At 37.7% G+C, this 17,915-nt stretch overlaps 1 protein-coding gene across 1 annotated transcript in view; it reads left to right on the forward strand.

Annotated features, from left to right (window-relative positions):
• Positions 1–17,688, forward strand: part of QRSL1 (glutaminyl-tRNA amidotransferase subunit QRSL1) — a 38,538-nt gene extending 20,850 nt beyond the window's left edge. Inside the window, exons 6-11 of the mRNA XM_032155962.2 lie at positions 2,119–2,294; positions 2,377–2,492; positions 4,333–4,525; positions 5,216–5,333; positions 12,283–12,488; positions 15,076–17,688. Coding sequence (XP_032011853.1) covers positions 2,119–2,294; positions 2,377–2,492; positions 4,333–4,525; positions 5,216–5,333; positions 12,283–12,488; positions 15,076–15,296 — 1,030 coding nt within the window. The 3' untranslated portion in view covers positions 15,297–17,688. The remainder of the gene's footprint in view (positions 1–2,118; positions 2,295–2,376; positions 2,493–4,332; positions 4,526–5,215; positions 5,334–12,282; positions 12,489–15,075) is intronic.
• The last annotated feature ends 227 nt before the right edge of the window (positions 17,689–17,915 follow it).

A 17,915-nucleotide genomic window follows, 5' to 3' on the forward strand; every position in this document is an offset into this window, starting at 1 on the left:
TAAAATCTTATTAACAAGTAAAACCATTTCATTTTATCTCTGTGGAATTTTATAGCATTGCATTAATATTAATGTGAGTTCTGACAAGTTAGGACTGCAGGATTAGGTGCTTTTTTTCTGTCCTCATCATCCCACTTAGTGTTCATCTTTCTGAATGTGCTTTGAGTAGATGGCATTTTGACACATAATTCCTATGGAAATGTAAGTTTTACTTTCACGTAGCCGTCAGTGAATGCTAATAAGAAAATGTATCTTTTAAAATTGTGAAAGCAACAGTCTGATTTTGTAGCTTAACTTGACACTGTAAGAAAGGAAATATAATTTGCATTTTCCATAGGGCACAAGTGCCATGTTATTGTTAGGAGCATTGTTCAGTCCAAAGCTTCACTTTAAATATAAGCAACAGAAGCACAGACCAAAAATAACTTCAGATTGAATGTATCCCAAACTGTAAAGTGTTCTGCTTTTGTTTCCTCCTTTTTGATTTGTTTCCCCCTTTTTGATTTCTTTTACAATAGTTTTTAAAATAGGACGATTCCTGGAGTACTGTGCAGCCACTAAAAAGGATGAGTTAGAGCACTATGCAATGACATGGAAAAATAACCAAGATAAATTGTTAAGTGAAAAATAAGTTGCAGAACCCATTTCTGTTAAAAGTAACAATTGCATACATATATATGTCAGTCATTGCATGGAAGTACTGGATGTCTGGATGAATGCATGTCAGAACTGGTAACGGTTATTGTGGGGGCTGTGATTATAAGAGAAATCTTACTTTATACATCATATAGTTATATAATATTTTAATTTTTATAGTAGATATGTACTATTCTACAGCACAACTTTTGTTTTCCTGAAATGGTTTTTTAATTGTGGTAAAATGCACATAACATAAAATGTACCAGCCTAACCATTTTTAAATGTACAGTTTAAAAGTATTAAAAACGTTGTGCAATCAGTCTTCAGAACACTTTTCATCTTGCAATGCTAAAACTGTGTACCCTTCAACCCTCTTCTGGTAACCACCTTCTACTTTCTGTCTTATGAATTTGATTACTCTAGTTATCTCATGTACGTGGTGTCACATAGTATTTGTCTTTCTGTGAGTGGCTCATTTCACTTAGCCTAATGTCTTCCAGGTCCTTTTTTTGTTTTTTTTAAAATAAGAACAACACAAACTCTGTAGGTAACTGGGTAAAGAAATGAACAGTCACTTTGTAGTTGAGTAATGCATGTATAAATAAGCGTGCAAAATTATTTAAAATGCACATTAATAAAAACTTTTTGGTTATCACACTAACAATTTTAAAAATTACTAGTACTCAGTGATGGTACTGAAACTTTAAAACACAATCTGACTCATTGCAACTGGGAATACAAATTGACATAATCTTTCTGACAAGTAATTTGACAGTACATATCAGAAACTTATGTGCACTAAGTCTACTTCTTGGAAGCTAGCCTAAAAAGTACTCACACATAAGCAGAAATTTATGTTGAGAGATTTTCATTACGAAGTTATTTATTAAATAGTTATTCTAGTTAGAAACAACATAAGTGTTTAAGTAAATTATTATACATCTTTATCCATGATTCTAAATGGGGTGGGTAGCAAAGGGCTGTATCTGAATTTCCAGGAGGGGCATATTTAGTCTGTAAAATTGCCATTAATTTGATTTGTTTTCAATATCAACATCAGAGGAAAGTACAAGATTTATATGTATATTAAAAGGAGAATGGACTTTAAAATACCAGGAACCACCAATTTATATGATGGAATATTACATATACTTTACATTTTCAGGAATTTTAATGACATAGTAAAAGGCTAATGTTAAAAAAGGGATGGAAACATGATTACAGAATTATCTCAACGATGAAAAAATTCATTTTTAAAAAGACTTGAAGTTAATATGCTAAAAACAGTGTTTTCCTCTGGGTATTGGAATATTGAGTGCCTAAAGTTTTCTATACTTTATGAATTCTCTGAGATGAACATGTGTTACTTTTGTGTAATCAGAGGGAAATACAGTTTAAAAATATACAATTGAAAGGGTAGATTCCAAATATAATTAGAGATATATCATTCTTCTAAAGATAATTCCATTTAAATTCCAGGGCTTTAGGATCAGATACAGGAGGATCGACCAGAAATCCTGCTGCCCACTGTGGGCTTGTTGGTTTCAAACCAAGCTATGGCTTAGTTTCCCGTCATGGTCTCATTCCCCTGGTGAATTCGATGGATGTGCCAGGAATCTTAACCAGATGTGTGGATGATGCAGCAGTTGTGTTGGGTATTTATATAATTCTATATCATTTGCAACAGTTTTTCTATAAAACAATATATCTGTCATTCATAAGTATTGCTCCTTACAGGTGCACTGGCTGGACCTGACCCCAAGGACTCTACCACAGTACATGACCCTATTAATAAACCATTCATGCTTCCCAGTTTGGCAGATGTGAGCAAACTATGTATAGGAATTCCAAAGGTAACTTTTTCTTTTCATTACTTTACAGAAATACCGTCAAGCCCAATAGAGAGCACAGACTTGGGAGGCAGATTGGGTGGGTTTGAATCTCTGCTCTGCCACTTTTATTAATCATGTGAGTTGAGTATGTGACTTAATCTCTTTTAGCTCAATTTCCCCATCTGTAAAATGGGAATAATAAAAATATTGACTTCAGAGAGATTTGTGAGGATCAATTACACAGTCATGTTAAGTCTGTAAATTGTTTCTGTAATGGGCAAGATAGTAAATATTTTAGACTTTGTGGACCATACAGTCTTTATCATAACTACTTAACTCTGCCATTATAGTGAGAAAGCAGCCACAGACAATATGTAAGTGAAAAGGTGTGTCTCTGCTCTAATAAAACTTTATTTTCAAAAACCAGCTGGCTTGTCACATCTGGCCTGTGGGCCATAGTTTGCCAATCCCTAATGTAAAGAAAGGACTTAGCCCAAAGCCATAGCTTGCATAGTAATGCCTCAAAAAATGTTAACATCTTTACTGTTATTATTATTACTACTGCATCTATTAGAGTAGCAATTGAGTAATGAATACATGAATGTTATAATGTTAAATTACTAACCTTTTAAAAAATTAAGCCTTGCAATATATTAATACTTTAAATCTTTTAGGGAGATAAGTTACCCTGCAGAATAATGAAGTTTCACAACCTCAGCACTGTTGGTGTTTGGGGCTGGTAATTATTGTGGGAGACTGTCCTGTGCATTGTAAGATGTTTAGTAGCATCCCTGGCCTCTACCCCTACATGCAAGTAGTACCCCACCACCAAAACCACAATCCCACAACCAAAAATGTCTGCAGACATTGTCAAGTGTCTCCTGGTTAGGGAAAAGGAGACAAAAGTAACCCCCAGGTAAGAACACTGCTATAGAGAAATACTACTTTATTTAAAATCTTCCGTTAAGGTAATATATGTAAGGGCAGGTGCAGTGGCTTACGCCTGTAATCCCAGCACCTTGAGAAGCCAAGGTAGGAGGATCGCTTGAGATCAGGAGTTTGAGACCAGCCTGGGCAACATCCAGAGACCCTATCTCTACAAAAAGTTAAAACAAAATTGTGAGGTGTGGAGGCATGCACCTGTGGTCCTAGCTGTTTGGGAGGCTGAGGTGGGAGAATTGCTTGAGTCCAGGAGGTTGAGACTGCCGTGAGCCATGATTGCACCACTGCACTCCAGCATGAGTGACAGAGCAAGACCCTGTCTCAAAAAAAAAAAAAAAAAAAAAGGCAATATCTGTGTGTTCTTTTAAAAAGAATATATTTACAGAGAGCACAGGCTTTAAAAAAGACCCAGTTTGAAATCTTAGACCCTCTACTTACCTGCTATTTAACATTAGGAAAGTAACTTTTTATATTGAGATTTTTCCTTAACAAAATGAAGGATTATAATACCTACATCACAGGCTTGTTAAAAGCATGAGATGAGAGAATCTTTGAAAATCATCTAACAAGGTACCTGATACATGAGCAATTAACATATATGCTGATATATGCTGACATGCTGTTAAGTACCTGATACATAATGAGTATTTAACAAATATTTTCCCCAACCAGACCTCCAATCTTTAATGTTGTTATATCCAGATCATAATATTTAGTACTGTGCTTTGTCATACCATAAACACTCTTAAATGGATTCAATCTTTCTAGCTACCTACCAGCAATTTTATCATATTTTCTAATGTATTACCAAAGGTCCTGAAGTATAAATTTTTATAAAATAATCTATGCAGATGAAGTACAAATTTTTACAAAATCATCTATACAGTTCCAATTTTGTATCTTGACTTTTTCCTACAAGGAATATCTTGTACCAGAATTATCAAGTGAAGTACAGTCTCTTTGGTCCAAAGCTGCTGACCTCTTTGAGTCTGAGGGGGCCAAAGTAGTTGAAGTATCCCTTCCTCACACCAGTTATTCAATTGTCTGCTACCATGTATTGTGTACATCAGAAGTGGCATCGAATATGGCAAGATTTGATGGGCTACAATATGGTAAGATGGCTGGGTTATTTTATTTTTAAGGTAGTTGTAGCAAACATTTGAAAGATTCACTTATTAGTGACAAAAAAGTTAATGCTTGAGATAATGATTCAGAAAAGTTAATCAGTGAATCATTTTACCTTTGTCATTTTAGACTTGTACTTACACTGTTTGTCATAAATATCTGTGTATGTTTGGTTTGCTTCTCGGGACTGTGAATAACTTGAAGGGATAGTATCTTGTTGTATGCTCAGTCCTGCTAATGTAGTACCTGATACATGGTAGGAGCTCAATAAATGTTTGAATGAATGAATGAGGGAGTGAACAAATGGAGTTTCTTTCTTGGTTCTTTTCTTCTCTCTCCATGACCAGTTAGTCAGTCAAAAGGCAGATAGGGAAAAGAAACCATTAAGGGCAACTCCCTAAACTTTAGTATTGGTCACAAAAATGTGAATCTAAATTAGCCAGGCATGGTGACACATACCTGTAATCTAAGCTACTCAGGAGGCCGAGGTAGGAGAATCACTTGACAAGGGAGGCAGAAGTTGCAGTGAGCTGAGATCACACCACTGCACTCCAGCGTGCGTGACAGAGTGAGACTCCATCTCAAAAAAAAAAAAAGTGAATCTAGGCCTGGTTTTAGCCAAAACTTTACTGACTTTACTTCCTTTCAAGTAATATTTACCCTTTTCTTGTTTTCAGGTCACAGATGTGACATTGATATATCCACTGAAGCCATGTATGCTGCAACCAGACGAGAAGGGTTCAATGATGTGGTGAGAGGAAGAATTCTCTCAGGAAACTTTTTCTTGTTAAAAGAGTAAGACAACTCATTTAGGAATTTTCTTCATTCTTGAAACCTCAAGTAACATGTCTCTATCAGGTCTTATAAGTCAAGATATTTAGTAAAGACACAAAATCTTTATGATTTGAATTAGAAAAGACCTGTTTATGGCACTTTTGGGTCCTGGTATTGAAAAACAAAAGAAATATTGGTACTTTAGCTAAATGATTGGTACAAATTACAGGCAGTCCTCCATATCTGTGGGTTTTGCAACATTGGATTCAACCAAACACAACTAAAAAAAAATTCAAAAAATAAAAAATAACATACAACAATAAAAAGTAATACAAATTAAAAAGCAATACAGTATAACAACTATTTACATTGCATTTAATATTACAAGTAATCTAGGGATGATTTTAAACGTGCAGGAGGTGTGCATAGGTTTTATGCAAATACTGCACCATTTTATATGAGACTTGAATATCCTCAGATTTTGGTATCCAAAGGGGTCTTGGAACCAAACCCCCAACAGACACCAAGGGATGAGTGTAAGTAGGAAGCCATTAAGGATTTTAATCTCACTAAATGTCCCTTGGGTATTACCACATTGGTTTATTGCTATTAGAGCCTTAAGCAGGGAGTTGTATTGTCTCTTGAAAAATGTATTGAATCAACTTAGTTTTTTCTTACATTATGTATGTCTTTGCTCTAAGAAAGAATTCAAAATGACTATGACTCCTTCTTCAGTTGTCTTCATTATTAGTTTATTCACAATCTTGTGAACAGGCCTCATCTTCTATACCACGAAGAGTGTCTAAGAGGACATGAGAAGTGTGAAAAAGCAAGATTGGTTATTGTAACGAAGAGCTTCTTGGAGTTTTTCTCCATGCCCTCAAGGGCAGAAAGCTTTTATTCATTTGTGCATCCTCTCAGGGCCGATAGTTAGAATTACTTTTTACTTTTGAGACAGTGTCTCACTCTGTCACCAAGGCTGGAGTGCAGTGAAGTGATCTCAGCTCACTGCAGCCTCGACCTCTTGGGCTTAAGTGATCCTCCCACCTCAGCCTCCCTAGTAGCTGGAACTACAAGCATGTACCACCATGCCCAGCTAATTTTTGTATTTTCTGTAGAAATGGGATCCTACCATGTTGCCCAGGCTGGTCTCCAACTCCTGGGTTCAAGCAGTCCACCCACCTCAGCCTCCAAAGTGCAGGTGTTACAGGCATGAGCCACCATGCCAGGCCACAGGATTGATTACTTTTTCTAAGAATACTATTTGAGGCCGGGCCCAGTGGCTCATGCCTGTAATCCCAGCACTTTGGAAGGCCGAGGTGGGCAGATCACCTGAGGTCAGGAGTTTGAGACCAGCTGGCCAACATGATGAAACCCTGTCTCCACTAAAAATACAAAAATTAGCTGGGCGTGGTGGTGGGCACCTGTAATCCCAGCTACTCGAGAGGCTGAGGCAGGAGAATCACTTGAACCCAGGAGGCAGAGGTTGCAGTGAGCCAAGATCATGCCACTGCACTCCAGCCTGGCCAACAGAGTGAAACTCCATCTCAAAAAAAAAAAAAAAAAAAAGAATACTATTTGATTATGTTCCAGATTAAAAGACTGTTACCATGTTGACCAGGTGTTTGTAATGACTTTGGAGTAGGAAAAGAAAATGAAATATTGCTAAGAAATTTTCTAAGCAAAAACTTTTATTAAGCTAAAGATGTTACTTTTGCCACATATTAGTGATTAGAACCATATTGTTTATCTCAGGGCACAAGTTGATGAATTATATAGGTCATTGTAACAGCATAAAGAGAAATTGAAGGAGAGGAGTCAGAAAGCATTTCTCATGATCACCATTTGGGGGTTCTGATAAAAGAAAGTTAAAATTACTGCTGGTATCCCTAGCTCCTGAGTCAGTTCCAAGTTGGGTCAACTTGGGTGGACAAAGGTAATAGGAAAAATGGGATTTTTAATACTTGTTTTATTTTAAAAAGTCAACTTATGTGCCAGGAAGAGTTTGTTTGTTTATTTATTTATTTGAGACGGAGTCTCACTCTGTCACCCAGGCTGGAGTACAGTGGCACAATCTCAACGCACTGCAACCCCGCCTCCTGGGTTCAAGCGATTCTTCTGCCTCAGCCTCCCGAGTAGCTGGGAGTACAGGTGCCCACCACCATGCCTGGCTAATTTTTGTATTTTTAGTAGAGATGGGGTTTCAACATGTTGGCCAGGCTGGTCTCAAACTCCTGACCTCGTGATCCACCCACATTGGCCTCCTAAAGTGCTGGGATTACAGGCATGAGCCACCACGCCCAGCCAGGAAGAGTTTATTTTTAATTGACATAAATATTTACTTATGTACCATGTTTATATCTACCTTTTGCTATTTATCTTCTATTTGTTCCATCTGTTCTTTTTTCTTTTAACCTTTTCTTCTGCTTTTTTTCTTTAAATAGTAATTTTTCTCTTAAAAAGATCTAAAATGAGAAAAATAGTGTCATTTATATTTACCTACATATTTAGTATTTCTGGTGCTTTTCTCTCTGCTCTAGAGATATAAATTTCCATCTGGTATAATTTTGTTTTTACTTGAAGAACTTTCTTTAATATTTCTTGTAGTCATTTGGGAGTGAATTCTTTCAGCTTTGGTTTATATGTAAAACTCTTTATTTTGCTTTTAATTTTGAAAGATATTTTCTCTGGGTTTAAAAATATAGGTAAGGTGGGCACAGGGTGCACTCCTGTAGTTATAGCTACTCAGGAGGCTGAGGTGGGAGGATTGCTTGAGCCCAGGAGTTAGAGCCTGCAGTGAGCTATGATCACACCACTGCACTTAAGCCTGAGTAACAGAGCAAGAGCCCATCTCTTTAAAAAAATAAAAAGTATAGGTTGCTTCTTCTTTCTATACTTTAAAGGTTTTGTTCCATTGTCTTCTGGCTTACATAGTTTCTGAGAAGTCTGTTGTCATTCTTATGGTCATTCCTCTGTATATAATGTATCTTTTTTCCCTCTGGCTGATTTTAAGATTTCCTCTTTATCATTGATTTTCAGGAATTTGACTGTGATGTGCCTTGGTGTGGTTCTCTGCATATTTCTTCTGCATAGGGGTTTGTTAAGCAGCTTTGATCTGTTGGGTTATAGTTTTAATCAAATTTGGAAAATTTTAGCTATTATTTGTTCAAATAGTTTTTCTGTCCTCCATCTGTCTGGGACTCTTTTCACATGTGTGTTAATCTGCCTGATGTTGTCCCACAGCTCACAGACACTACATTCTTTTTTTTCCCCCAGTCTTTTTTCTTTCTCTGCTTCCTTTTGGCTAGTTTCCATTACTATTCTCAGAATCACTGATCTTTTTTTCTGTTATGTCAATTCTTTCCAGTATATTTTTTATACATTGTATTTTTTTCTCTAGAAGTTCCATGTGGGTCTTCTTATCCCTTCAATTTCTTCATTATTTTATGTTTTCTTCTACCTTCTTGAACATATAGAACTTATTTAGGCTGGGTGCGGTGGCTCACACCTGTAATTCCAGCACTTTGGGAGGCCAAGGTGGGTGGATCACTTGAGGTCAGAAGTTCAAGACCAGCCTGGCCAACATGGCAAGACCCTGTCTCTAGTAAAAATACAAAAATTGGCTGGGTGGGGTGGCATATGCCTGTAATTCCAGCTACTCGAGAGGCCAATGTACAAGAATCACTTGAACCTGGGAGGCAGAGGTTGCAGTAACCTGAGACTGTGCCACTGCACCCCACCCTGGGTGATGGAGTGAGACTCTGTCTCCAAAAAAAAAAAAAAAAAACATATTTATAGTAACTGTTCTAATGTTCTTATCTACTCATTCCAGCATTTTTGCATCTGTTTGTATTAATGCTTTTTCCCTCTCTGGTTATGGGTCATATTTTTTGCTGCTTTTCATGTCTATATATTGTGAATTTTACATTGTCATTTGCTAGACTTTTGTTATATTCCTTTAAACAGTGTTGGGCTTTTTCGCAGGATGCAATAAAGGTGCTTGGAATTTGTTGGATCTTTTCAAGGCTTCTTTTAAAGCTTTGTTAAGATAAATCCAAAGCAGCCTTTAGTCCAGGGCTAATTTTACTTTACTTTGAGGTGATGCTTTGATCCTGCATATATTCAAGTCTTTTCGCTTTGGCTGTCAGAAACACAAACTATTCCCAACCCTGTTTGAGCTCTAGGAATTGTTCGGTCCACTGCTCTTTGGGGATTGTTTCCCCAGCCTTGGGAATTTCTTCTCATGCATTCATAGATCAGTGCTCAGCCAAAGACTCAAGGAATCTCCCTGCAGATCTCTTGAGCTCTCTCTATGTGCCACTCCCTCCTATTCAGCACCCTGCTTTGTAAATTCTAGCTGCCTTTGCCTCCTTGAACTTCAGATCTCTGTGCCTTTAACTTACCCCCGCCACATACTGTTTAGCTTTCTCTCTGGAATGAGGCCTGAAAACTGCCCCTAGGCATTAAGCTGGGGAAATCAAAGGGCATATCTCATTTTCTTTTCTTTTTTTGGAGACAAGGCCTCACTTGGTCACCCAAGCTGGAGTGCATTGGCGTGACCATGGCTCACTGGCAGCCTCGACCTCCCAGGCTCAAGCTCTTCTCAGCAACCCTCAACACTCCCCACCCCCCAGTGAAGCTAGGACTGCTGCAGAATTTTTTGTAGAGACAGGATCTCCCTCCCTGTGTTGTCCAGGCTGGTCTCGAGCTCCTGGGCTCAAGGAATCTTCCCCGCCCAGCCCACCGTAGTCTCTCAAAGTGCTGGGATTACAGGCATGAGGGACCACACCTGGCCTGGCTTACTTCATTTGTTTCTCTTCTCTCATAACTTTTTCTCCTGAACATCTGTTGTCTAATGTCTGAATATGGTCATTTCATATATTTTGTCCAGTTTTCTAGTTGTTTAAGAAGGCAGAGTTTCTTAGTTCTTTTTTGTTTTTTTTTTAATCCCCTATTCTGAGAAGCAGTCTTAGTTCATTTTTGCTGCTATAACAGAATGCCTGAGACTGGGTGATTTATAATAAACGGAGATTTACTGGCTCACAGTTCTGGAGGCTGGGAAGTCCAACACTGAGAAGCCAGCACCTGGCGAGGGCCTTCTTGCTATGTCCACACATGGCAGAAAGCAAGGGTAGGGAGAAAAACAGGGAGAGAAAGGGAAAGCACATGGTGGGGGCTGAACTTTCCCTCTTAGAATGGCACCAATCCCACTCAAGAGTGGAGTTGTTATGGCCCAGTCACCTCTTAAAGGCCCCATCTCTTAATACTGTTACAGTGGCCATTAAATTTCAGCATGACTTTTGGAGGGGACAAACATTCAAACCATAGCACAGAATAAATACCATTAAATCCCATCTCCATTACTCCATCTTGGATGGAAGCAGTTCTTCTTCTGAGCCGTATTTAAAGTAGGAAGAAATTTAATAGAGAACAAGTATCTGTTTTTTTTGTTTTTTTGTTTTTGACACACAGTCTTGCTCTGTCGCCAGGCTGGAGTACAGTGGTGCGATCTTGGCTCACTGCAACCTCCACCTCCTGGGTTCAAGAGATTCTCCTCCTGCCTCAGCCTCCCCAGTAGCTGGGACTACAGGTGCCCACCACCATGCCCGGCTAAATTTTTTTGTATTTTTAGTAGAGTCAGGAGTTCACCATGTTGGCCAGGCTGGTCTCAAACTCCTGACCTTGTGATCCGCCCGCCTCAGCCTCCCAAAGTGCTGGGATTACAGGCATGCGCCATCAGGCACGGCTAGTATTTGTTTTTTATAAAATTCGGGTTTTGTAATGTGGTGTTTAAACCACTTAGTTATTGTCATTGTGTAAATTATACTTGATGCCTGCATTGGTCTCTCTGTAGACCTGGTGGTCAAGAGTAAGGACCTATGATATTTCTGTACCACTCTTTTAGAGTAAAACATATTTCACATTTTTATCGTATTTTATTTGGCCCTCAGTAAAACTGGCGCAGGTATATCCATTTTTACTGTTGTGGAAACTGAGGTTTAGAACAGTTAGTTCTTACTAGCCTCTCCTAACAGCTTCAGAAGAATCTAAAGGATTTTTTTTTTCCTTTTCTTGGTATCATTGACTTATGGTTACTCCTATGTCTGGCTTTTTCTTTAGTCTTTTTAGTAAAATAAGCATTCTTGAATTTCACATTTCTATCCCTGGGCTGTACCTATCCATAAAATACAAAATTCAAATACTGCATAGTCTACCAGTCTATCTTAGTTACCTTTAGAAAGTCATTTATTGCTATGTACTTTACTTTCCTCACCAATGAATATTCTGGTTTAATGATAGCCCTGGAATTATTAATATTTTGAGATTATACATGTAGAATTGCATCTACTAGTGAATTCTGAATTCTGATTGATTAATTTATATATACAAACTCTTAGAGTGGCAACACAGTGGAAGAGAATTCATTTTTATATGTTTAGAATCTTAGTGGTGCCTCCTCATAAAAGCCAAGAATCCAGTGGTTCTTTTTTTTTTTTTTAAACAATGCCTAAACTCTTTATTTAACCAACCAGTATTTCTGATTTTATTCTTGATGCAGGATTTTAAAACCTTAGAAGTCTATAAATACTGCATTCAGACTTTCCACATCAAGAGAAAGGGGCCCAGGGCAGAAGATGTCAGGCCCCAGGCTGTTTTGGGATGGGAAAAGTGGCAAAGATTTCTCAACAGTCTGTGTCAGTTTTCTAACTTAATTGAAATGCCTTTAAGCTCTGCTTCATCCCCAAACTTTCCCCTATGGCATCTATGATAGAAAAACACTCCTCTCTGATATACGCCCCACCACTGGGGAGCTGGGGGGAAGAGAATGGGCATTACACAGGCAAGCCAAACTTTTTGTTCAGCCAGAAAATGGAAATCCAATGGTTCTTTATCAAGCCTAATGTAAGATAATTGATTAAAAGAAAAATACAAAAAATCCTTAAAAACGTCACCCACTTTTTTCCCACAGAAACTATGAAAATTATTTCGTCAAAGCACAGAAAGTGAGACGCCTCATTGCTAATGACTTTGTAAATGTTTTTAACTCTGGAGTAGATGTCTTGTTAACTCCCACCACCTTGAGTGAGGCTGTACCATACTTGGAGTTCATCAAAGAGGACAACAGAACCCGAAGTGCCCAGGATGATATTTTTACACAACCTGTAAATATGGCAGGTGAGGATTCCTCAGGAACATTCTGGTTTTCTTCAAATTCTTAGGCAGGTACCCTGGTCTTCAACTTAAGATTATAGCTAGATGGTTCCCTAAAAGCAAAAGTCTATCCTTTTGGAATGCTTAGGAGTGTGTGTGTGTACATGTATTAGTCTGTTCTCACACTGCTGTAAAGAAATACCTAAGACTGGATAATTTAATTTAAAACAGAGGTTTAATTGGCTCACAGTTCTGCAGGCTGTACAGGAAGCTGAGCAGCTTCCACTTCTGCGAATGCCTCAGGAAACTTAAATTCACAGTGGAAGGTGAAGGAGAAGTAGCCATGTCTTACGTGGCCCAGCCAAGCAAGAAAGGGGGAAGGTGCTACAGACTTTTAAAACAACCAGGTGTTGTGATAACTCACTCACTATCACGAGAATAGCACCAAGGGGAATGGTGTTAAACCGTTTATGAGAAACCGTCCCCATGATCCAGTCGCCTTCCACTAGGCCCCACCTTCAACACTGGGGGTTACAATTCAACATGAGATTTGGGTGGGGACACAGATCCAAACCATATCAGTACATATGCTTGCACTCTCACCACACACACACAAACACAACACACTTAGTAGTTTTTTTTTTAACTTTTATTTTGAAAAATTTAAAACCCACAGAAAAGCTGAAAAAGTGGTATAATGAATGCTGATATGCCCTTCACCTGGATGTAATCTTGTTAACATTATGCCTTATTTGCTTTGCCCTTCTCTTCCTCTTTCTACACACCCACACTCACACACACAACTTTGTTTTTACCTTAATCACTTGAAAGTTTCAGATGTCATGACACTTCACCCCTAAATTCTTTTGTACAAATCTTATAAGGATAAATTCTCCTACAGAACCACAATTCCATTGTCATACCTAAGAAAACTAACCTGATTGAGTAATAATTCAAATATAGTTTATATCAAATTTTCTCAGTTCTGCCAAAAGTGTCTTTTATAAGTTGTCTTTCCTCCTGATATATTACATTGGTTTATGGTATCTTTTTAAACTCTAGAATAATCACCCCACCTCTCCTTTTTCTTTAAAACCACATCTGGCTGTGCTATAATTTTTGTTTCAATCATCAAACATAATGTAGAAAACTTAAGAGGAAAAGGAAAGTCTATTACATTTACCTATACTTTTGCTTACTGTGTTCTTTCTTCCTTCCTGAAGTACCAAGATTCTTTATTTTGTCACTTCCGTTTAGAGACATTTCTTTAGCCTTTCTTGTAGGGTAGGTCTGCTGATGAAAAATTATCAAAGCTTTCCTTTTGAGAATGTGTTGATTTCCCTTTGATTTTTAAAGGTTATTTTTGCTGGATGTAGAACTCTGGTTCAACAGTTCTTATCTTTAGCACGTAAAAAATGTTAAGAGCCCAGTCCATTTGTGCTGTAGGATGTCCCATCCATAATCAGGATTTGTCAGATTGCTTCCTCATGATTGGGTTGAGTTAAACATTTTTGGTAGAAATACTACATAATCTTCATGTCAGGAAACAGTTAACATCAGTTTGTCTCACTTTTGGAAACCAAGTTGATCACTTTGCTAAGGAAGTAACTGCTAGATGTTTCCTTATAAAAAGGTACATTTTTCCTTTTATCATTTTTTAAGCAATTTCTGGGGTAATATTTTGAGACCATGTGAATATCCTATTTTCCAATAATCTTGAACCCAGTTTTAGCATTCATTGATCGTCCTTGAAATATTAGCTACAGAATTACAAAATTCTGGCTTTACTAAATTTGTCATTCCTTCTACATTTATTAGCTAGCAGTATTCTCTAAAGAAGAGCCTTCCTTTTTTTCTTTAATTCAGTGTATTATAAGCAATTACTTTCAGTATTGTTTTTGATGCTCAAGTTGCCTTAAATTTGGCCAGTAAGAGCCCCTTCAAGTTATATGTATCCTTTAAAACTGTCCCCATTAATTTTTGAAAACTTGTTTTATGATATAACAAGATGGTCTGGGATTTTGTACTTTATCTGCCCAAACCTGGAATTAAAACTACCCTGAGCTAATTTCTCATCTAATGGATTGCCAAAAATTCAAAAACTGAACAACACACTCTGTTTGCAAGGCTGTAGGTGGAAGTTCAAAATGGTACAACTTCTTTGCAGGGGAATTTTGCAATATCTAATTACATATGCATTTGTCCTTTGATGAAGCAATCTCCTCTTCATCTAAGAAAATTTCAAGAATACCAAAAAAATACATACACAAGGTAATTCTCTGGGGCATTGTAAAAAATAGCTAAATATTGAAAACAATCTAAATACCCAACCATAGAAGACTGGTTTACTCAATTACGGTAAAACCAAGTAATGGAGTACTGTACGGCAGTAAGAAATGAATGAAGAAGGTTTCTGTGAACTGGTACAGAATGATTTCCAAGATATATTGTTAAGTAAACAAAACAGTAGAAAAGCATTATATAGCATAATATTTTTGGTTGTTTTTTAAACCTTATCCTGTATTGTACTTATTAGCACTGTAAAGTGGAAGAGGTCTCTGCTAATTAGGATGGAGAATTAATCACCTACTGGGTTTCCTTCTTTTCCCAGGATTGCCAGCAGTGAGTATCCCTGTTGCACTCTCAAACCAAGGGTTGCCAATAGGACTGCAGTTTATTGGACGTGCGTTTTGTGACCAGCAGCTTCTTACAGTAGCCAAATGGTTTGAAAAACAAGTACAGTTTCCTTTTATTCAACTTCAAGAACTCGAGGATGATTGTTCAGCAGTCCTTGAAAATGAAAAGTTAGCCTCTGTCTCTCTAAAACAGTAAACATATCTTACAAATTAAAATGACTTTTAGGCTGGGTGCGGTGGCTCACACCTGTAATCCCAGCACTTTGGGAGGCCGAGGCAAGTGGATCACGAGGTCAGAAGATCTAGAACAGCCTGGTCAACATGGTGAAACCCCGTCTCTACTAAAAATACAAAAATTAGCCAGGCTTAGTGGTAGGCGTCTGTAGTCCCAGCTACTCGGGAGGCTGAGGCAGGAGAATCACTTGAACCCCAGAGGCGGAGGTTGCAGTGAGCTGAGATCATGCCACTGCACTGCACTCCAGCCTGGGTGACAAAGCAAGACTCTGTCTCAAAATAAATAAATAAAATAAAATAAAATAACAGAGATTCTATACTCTAGAGAGTTAAATGGTCTTGCTCAAGTCTTGTAGTTAGGTTTCTTATTAATACAGTCATTCCATGGAATTACTATTTAAAATTCCTGTGACAATAATAAATAATGTGTCAGCATTTAGTAAGCATCCACTAAGTGTACAGTACTTCTACAATAACACAAGATACTTGTTCCTCAAAAACAATGCATTCTGCCATAATGTTCATTAAAGAGTTTACAGTAAAAATAAGATTAGGGATAAACTTCTCAAAAATTGTACATCTGTGTAACTAAACCACTAACAAAAACATGAATAGTCCTTCTAGAGGTAACCTGGATAGCCTAGGCAGGCAACTTATCATGTGGTGAAGGCCGCCTCAGGGGTTGTTAAAAATGCACGGAAACAATTGAGTGGGATTATTGGTTTCTGAGCACTGAGCAGAGCAGGTGGAAGAGGAACTTTGAGCATAGGAGGAAATGCAACCGGTCAGGGCCCGGAATCATGCAAATCTCAGGGGTATGCCTCGCTGGGGAGGAGCCCCAGGTGCAGGCACTCCTTTTATTTCCCTAAGAAAGAGCTGAAATGACTGAGAACTTTCCTTTCCTCCTTAGAGTTACAATTTTACTTCTGCTATTCCAGAGCCCATGGCTAGAAGCCAGAACAACTCCATGTTACACTGAGTTCACGCTCCTATTTACTGATCACAAATGAGCTCATTGATGTCATAGAAACATTTATTGTAACCTAACAGACCATCACAGATTGGAAGCTTGGTAGATAGCAGAGCATGGTATTAGTGAAAAAGGTTCAAAATACACAAGTAACATACACTCTGAAAAACATGCAGATAATTTGCTGATGATGCCAAAGAGGGGATGCGCATGGCAAGACTTTGCCTTACCCTAGATTCTCTGTATCTCATGGTTTCCTTTTCCTCTTGACTGTCTTTACAAGTGTTTTTTATTTTGGCCTCCCGAGCCCAGAGATATTAATGGAGATCTGTATTCAATATTTGACAGAATCTAATGGAAACCATCCATTTACTCATGATAAAGCTTCATCATTGGATTTCTGTGTCTTCACTAGAACACCATTGTCATCTCATATTGATCAGTTATTTTAATCCAGCACTTACATGTTGTTGATAAGTGAAAGCTGAATTGTTACTTAATAAATTCACTTCGTTTAGTAAGAAAAAATTGTTTTCTAAATATGACGTTCATGAAGAGAAAATAATGAGTCAGAATCATCTGCAGAACCACTGGAATGTTTCATCATCGCCTGTTAGTTTTCATAAACAGTTTTCTGTCCTCTCTGAGATCCTCCCACTCCCAAATACTCAACCAGATTAACTTCACATAAAAGTTTTATGTGCCAGGCTCAATAATATTCTTATAAATTTTGACTCTGAATCCCTGAAAGAGGAAGAAATCCATAAGAGAGAAAATTGCATTACTTTATAGGAAGAAGAAACCGTTTTAAGTTTTTTAATTACTCAGACACCACAACATCCTAGATGGAGGAAACCATTTTAGTTGAAGAAGCAAATATGATGTCAAAAGCAAGTAAATAAATAAACCGTTGCCCCAGTCTGTTTTTATGTAATGAATTAAAAAAAAGAGAGAGAGAGATGAGCTCTCCTTATGTTGCCCAGGCTAGTCTCAAACTCCTGGGCTCAAGCGATCTGCCTCCCTCAGCCTCCCAAAGTGCCGAGATTACAGACACGAGCCACCACACCTGGCTGAAATAATAATATTCAATATTATATATTCAATAATATTGAATATTATTTCAGATAATATTATCTCTTGTTCCTGTATCTCTACATGAGCTGCACTAATAATTTGAATCTGGAAATTAAAAAGTGAAACATTTACCATTCTCATATCCTGATACCCAACTAGCATGAAATGATACCTAATTTGTTTTTCTTTCCTCTTCATTTTTACTCTTAATCTAGTAGGTCTCATTTTGCCAAGTCACTGTCTGGGAATTTAAGTGATAAATACTTTCTTTGTCTCAGCTAATTAAACTCTAAAATTATTAGCAACAGAACTTCCAGAACAGAGTGTTTTTGAAAGGTGAAGATGTCTACACATGTAAGATGAGTTCCTTGATAAGACCTGAAAGACCCAAACCAAAGCAAAAGTTTGAACACATGTCAGAGTGAAAAAATGATGTGATCATAAAACATGGTGCCCTGCCACCACAGAGAGTCAAAGGGGCAAGTGGGAAAACCGCTGCATCATGCTGGCCCACACTTAGCATTACCAAGAAAAGCA

The sequence above is a fragment of the Hylobates moloch genome, unplaced genomic scaffold (genome assembly GCF_009828535.3).
Source record: "Hylobates moloch isolate HMO894 unplaced genomic scaffold, HMol_V3 SCAFFOLD_2, whole genome shotgun sequence".
Lineage (NCBI taxonomy): Eukaryota > Metazoa > Chordata > Mammalia > Primates > Hylobatidae > Hylobates > Hylobates moloch.